General features: G+C 41.5%; 1 protein-coding gene across 1 annotated transcript; it reads left to right on the plus strand.

The window, feature by feature from the left end:
• Positions 1-1,059: 1,059 nt before the first annotated feature.
• LOC105421836 (pentatricopeptide repeat-containing protein At1g11290, chloroplastic) lies at positions 1,060-5,667 on the plus strand. Its single transcript, XM_020661472.2, has 2 exons — positions 1,060-1,852; positions 1,966-5,667. The coding sequence occupies exons 1-2, from the start codon at positions 1,850-1,852 to the stop codon at positions 3,829-3,831; spliced, it is 1,869 nt and encodes a 622-aa protein (XP_020517131.1). The 5' UTR covers positions 1,060-1,849; the 3' UTR covers positions 3,832-5,667.
• The last annotated feature ends 347 nt before the right edge of the window (positions 5,668-6,014 follow it).

Below are 6,014 nucleotides of genomic sequence, written 5' to 3' on the forward strand. Positions count from 1 at the left end.
GAGAAGCTTCATAAACTAGTCTACGTGCATTATAATTTAAACCTCAGAGAGCGACAAATAAGAAGGAAGCTTGAAGACTATGGGCCGATTGACTTATACACAATATTTGTCACAGACACAGTAGACCAATGGGTAGTAGAAGAGGAGGAGCCAGTGTTGCACAAGAGAGCGTTCCTTGAGGCTATCGGTGATGAAGATATTGAAGAAAGTGATGAGCAGCATGAAAGAGAAAGCAGCCAGCCAATGTATCCACAATATGTCGGTGATATTGCACCTAATGAGGGAGAGTGGGAACGGGGTCTAAGAGAAAATGAGAAAGATGATGATTCTGAGGCCACCCTATCCCAGCCATATTATTCACATATCGAGTCCTAACAGCAACAGTGTAGGGATGAGCACGACAGTGCAGGTGAGCATGAAGGATGGACAAGCTTCGGGGATTTTGGATTGGGAACACAACAAAACACTAACACTCAGGGATTTGGGAATAGTCAGACATCCGCTAATATCGATGATTCGTTTTTAGATCAAATCAATGAATTGTCAAACGAATTCAATCAATAGCACCAGTGTGACCAAGAAGAACAACAACGTCGTCTATCATTTTATTTTTAGATCGTATGTTACTAATTTTATGCTTTATTGTAGTCCATGATGTAAATTAAATGCTGAATGGCGGTTCATGCAGGGAAAGAACATATCAATATTCGCATATTCATTCAAAAACATGAAAATTCTTAATGGAATACCCTCATTTCTTATTGAATTCCTAAAAAACAATATTTATAATGAATTTTAATAAAATTTTCGGATTTTTTTGAAGCTTTATTCTGACCGATTCACCCGATTCCCGATCCGGATCGCCGATTCGCCGATCCGGATCTGTTTTTTAGGAGCCCGATCTGGGTCACCGATCCGTTTTTTAAACCATTGATTTCATGTGTATTTTGGTTACTGTATATTTTGAAACTAGTTTTTTTTCCATTTTCTTAGATATGCAAGCGTGGACTCTCAAAATTTTTAATTTGATATATGTAAATTTTAAAATTAAAACAACGCATAGTTTTGTTCATTTATTTTTTTCCTTATAATTTGAAGGGTGAGGTTTGTATAATGCACCAAACGTAAATAATCACAAGGTGCACCTCCAAATTGTCTCAAAAAATGTAGTTTCAGTATCGAAATTTTTTTATCATGGCTTAACAATCCACTTTTCCCCTTGATCATGAAATTTAAAAGCTCCAAAATTTCCTATTTCAAGAGCTTTGGAGCTAAGAGAAATGCCAATATATGGGAAATGATAATAGGCCAGCTATAAACCATGACACATGATGTGATTTTCATTCGAAAACCATTCGCATAAATTACTATCCGTTCTTCAACAAAAACCAGACATCGTTCATGCCATCCCTCATCGACCGCCCCCTCTTTCTCTCTCTAAAAATACCACCACCACCACCACCCTTCACACCATCATCACACATTTTCCACTTCATCCCATCCATTACATGGTCCATCTTTCTCTCTCTAAAACCAGTGCAACCATTCCTCACTTCCAAGTCAAAACTTGGGCCCCCTTCTCTCATAAGCTTTCTCTCCCTGAAAACTGCAAACCCACTCTTCACACTGAAATCAATTCTTGGGTCCCGAATTCTCACAAGCTTTCTCTCTGTAAAACCAGCACAACCAAGACTCACACAAAAATCAAATGTTGGGTGTCGAAACCTCAGAGGCTTCAGCAGCCTAAGCACTGCAACTCTTCCATTTGCGGCTCCTAGTGACTCAGAATCCTTCAATTTCATGGCCGTGAAGCTCCTCAAAGAGTGCTCGGCAACTCGAGCCGTGGACCATGGTAAGAAGATCCACGCATGCTCTATCATCAATGGCTTGATTTCAAATGTTTTTATAGGAACCTCTCTCATATCGCTTTATGTGAAATGCAATGACATGCCTGCCGCTGTCCAGGTGTTCGATCGAATGCCTCACAAAAATGTGGTTACATGGACAACCATGATTTGTGGTTCTGTGCAAAATCAGGAGTATCGAAAAGCGTGGGATTTTTTTAATTCCATGGTAGACTCGGGTGTGCAAGGCAATGATTTTACTTTTGCAGGGCTCTTGAGCTCCATTTGTGGCTTCTCTCATGGTCGCCTAAAAGGGGGGATGATGCTCCATGCTGTTATTACAGGGCTCGGTTTGGGATGCTTTGTTGTGGTGGGAAATGCGCTTTTAACAATGTATAGCAAATGTGGGGCTCTGGAAGATTCTTGTAGAGTGTTTGAAGAGATGACTGAGAGAGATGTGGTGTCTTGGAGTGCCATGGTCGCAGCTTATGGGCAGCACGGCATTGGAGAAAAGACCATTGAATTGCTCATGGAAATGCAGCATGATGGGGTTAGGCCTAACATGCATACATTGGCCAGTATTCTTGGGTCCTTAGGAGAGTTGGGTAGCTCTAAAGTGGCATTACAACTTCATTCTCTTTGTCATAAGAGTGGGTTGGCTTCTCACTCTACAGTGAGCAATGCACTCTTTACTGCATACTCGAAATGTGGAGATTTAGACCTTGCTAGAGATGTTTTCAATGGCATGGATGAAAGAGATGTTATATCATGGACTGCAATTATTGCTGCATATGGGCAGTTTGGGGATGGCCATGAGGCCATGGGACTGTATAAAGCCATGCGCAATGCATGCGTGCATCCAAATGATCACACTTTCATAAGCGTGCTCGATGCGTGCACCACTATGAATGATCTCTCCATGGGCAAACAGCTCCATGGAAATCTTACAAAACATGGCTTGGACATGAATGTATCAGTCTCCAACACCATGATCACCTTGTATGCAAAATGTGGATGCATAGAAGATGCACGTCAGGTTTTCAAATGCATGGTTGAGCGAAACATATCATCATGGAATGCCATCATAGTTGGGCTTGCACAGCATGGGCAAGGAAGGGAAGGGCTGAGGCTTTTCGATGCCTTGTTGCATAACGGGTACACTCCTGATGATATAACCTTTATCGGGGTCCTCTCATCATGCACCCATTTAGGTATGGTACAAGAGGGGCTAAGCCATTTCAACTCCATGACTCGAGATTACTCCATAACTCCAAGGATGGATCACTGTGGATGTATTGTGGACCTTCTGGGTCGAGCAGGCCTCCTCAATGAAGCAAAGGAATTCATCGATAATATGCCTCTAGAGCCTGATCCAGTTATTTGGGCCACTTTACTTGGTGCTTGCAAGACCCATAAAAACATCAAATTAGGCAAGATAGTGGCCAATAAGCTTCTCAAATTAGAACCCGACAGTGCACCCACCCACGTCATGATGTCAAATATGTATGCATCTGCAAATATGTGGGAAGATGTGGCTCAAGTTAGGAAGATGATGAAAGATAAAGGTTTGAAGAAAGTGTTGGGGTGTAGTTGGGTGACTGTAAATAATGCTTCCTATTTATTTACAGTGGGTGAACTTAACAACCCACAAACAAGTGAGATTTTTGCAATGTGGGACAGGTTAGTGGTGGAGTTAAAAAAAGCAGGCTACGTACCTGACATAGAATCAGAGCTTCATGATGTCCAAGTGCAAGAGAAGGCAAACATGCTTGGGCATCATAGCGAGAAATTGGCCATCACATTTGGGCTTCTCAACACACCTCCAGGGGCCTGCATCAGAGTCACGAAAAACCTTCGAGTTTGTGGTGATTGTCACACTGCTACTAGGTACATTTCAAAGGTGACTGGTCGTGAGATCATAATGAGGGATGCTACGAGATTCCATCACTTTAAGGATGGAACCTGTTCTTGTCAGGACTACTGGTAATTAAAAACTGATTGATGCAGTTGAATTAAAACTGATCAATCCATGGCCTCTTCTTCAAATAATGGATTCTTGAGCTATATTGATACTGACTTCTCGGAGGTCTTGAAATATGTCATGATTGCTTGAGCTTGAGCTATATTGATACTGACTTCTCGAAGGCCTTGAAATATGTCATGATTGCTTCAGAATGGCTCTATTGTTGGGCCTTGCAGGTGATTGCCATACGCTGTTACCTTTGCTGCTGCTTAAGCATGGATCCATTGCTTATTCATCCTTGATGCATCAGTAAGGCTCGGTTACAGACGGCATGGCTTGAGGTGGCACTATTCCATTACCATGCGTAGTATTCCAGCCACACCTGCTTTAAGTTTTTGGAGCCATGGAAAAAGAAAAAAGGCATTGGTGGGTTTTCAGTGGTTACTGTTAAATGGTGAAAGCACTGGTTTCGGGTCCATGGAAGATAAGCCACCAATGGTGAAAGCACTGGTGTGGGTTGCATAGAAGATAAAACATGTCATCATGTGCTTCCTGTCACCCTTGACTGCAGCTTAATATATACTTTTAACCTTGTTATCTTTGGCTACAGCATGGCGCTATGCAAATAAAGATGTTCGCTGGTGGATGATGGCATGGAAGCAATCTATAGTCCCTGAATTTTTGGTTTTCAGTTGGTCCTGAATACTGATACCACAAAGGCAGAAGGGAGTTTCATAATTCCATGGAGGCCATTATGATTTCATGAGGAAGATTACACAGTGATAAGACCTAGAAGAGATCCATGGATGGCAATTTCATGGAGGTCACCATAATTCCATATCGAGCAAGGGACCATTTGACCTCGAAACTTTCATGGTTGGCTCTATTTGAAGCAGAATTCTTTAGGCCGAGTCTCTTCGCTGTAACTTCAGTCCTTGGTAGAGGGGAGCAACTTACTGAATATTATCAGCTCAGTGAAATAAGACATAGTGATGCCATGTAGATTCTGAGGCATTACTAGAGGAAATTCTTGAGATATGCAACTCATTGGTCAACATTCTCAGAAAGGTTAGGGTTTCAAGCCCCCTGACTGAGTAAACAAAACCTAAAACAACCCTGCCCTAGGAACTCCATATTTCGCAGCCGACACCACTCTTTGACTCAAGGGGATTTAATATAGGAAAAAGTTTATATAAGGATAAGGCCATAAACAATCAAATTAAGACACCTCAAAAATTCACTACAAGAGGTTTTGTTCTGATGACCAAAAATCCTCAAGTCAATCATCTTGACCTCAAGATGTATGAATGTGAGAAAAACTTGAAATGAAATGTTCCATCTGAGGCCATCCAGAATCACAAGGCCATCTCTGTGGAGGCCGCCTGAGTTAGGGCATTCCAAATTGAATCTTAACGGCAGTTCTCTCAGCAATCCAGGCCCTGCAGTCATAGGAGGACTTCTCACGGACTCGTTAGACGAAACTCTTTTCTCCTATTCGTCCCCAATCAGCATCGCTGACTCCACCACAGCTGAATCACGTGCTTTTCCCGAGGGCCGCAAGCCGAACTTTGATTGGGGGCCAAATTTGGTTATCGAAGGTGACTCAAGGAATGTTATCTCATTGGCGACAAAACTCTTCAACATGACCATGGAGGCTTCTCCTTATAAATCTGAATGTTTCTTGGAAACACACGTGGCGCGAAGCTAACTCCGAAGCTGACCTAGCAAGAACAAGAGCATCTCTAAAGTTATGAATGATCTCCCCAGCCAGGCGCTTCTCCTTTTCTGCAGTATTTTGGATGCAGTCCAACCTTTGTAATTGTTTTGTGTATACGAATGGCCTTCATTGTCACCAACCCATATTTTTGCTTGGTGGGCTACCCTGAATTGATGTGTAGTGCACCCCTTTTGGGGTGACTTTTTTGTACCCCTTTAAACTCAATACTAATCACTTTTTAAAAAAATGTGAGAAAAAATAGATTTCAAGTCTAGCAAATAGTGTATCTTGTAATGCATTTTTCGGACCATCAATTTTCAAGATTATTAAGTGTTCATAGATCTGTTCAATTTACATCATTTTTTTAAACTTTAAATTTTATAATTAAAGACGAAAACAAATTTTCAAGACATCACAAATGTTTTCAATAATGAAATGACATCTTTCAATACTATTTCAAAGCGCACTTTACTTTGATTGTCAAGGGCTT

Source organism: Amborella trichopoda, chromosome 9, assembly GCF_054954075.1.
Source record: "Amborella trichopoda isolate Santa Cruz 75 chromosome 9, AtrichopodaSantaCruz75HAP2 v2.0, whole genome shotgun sequence".
Taxonomy (NCBI): domain Eukaryota; kingdom Viridiplantae; phylum Streptophyta; class Magnoliopsida; order Amborellales; family Amborellaceae; genus Amborella; species Amborella trichopoda.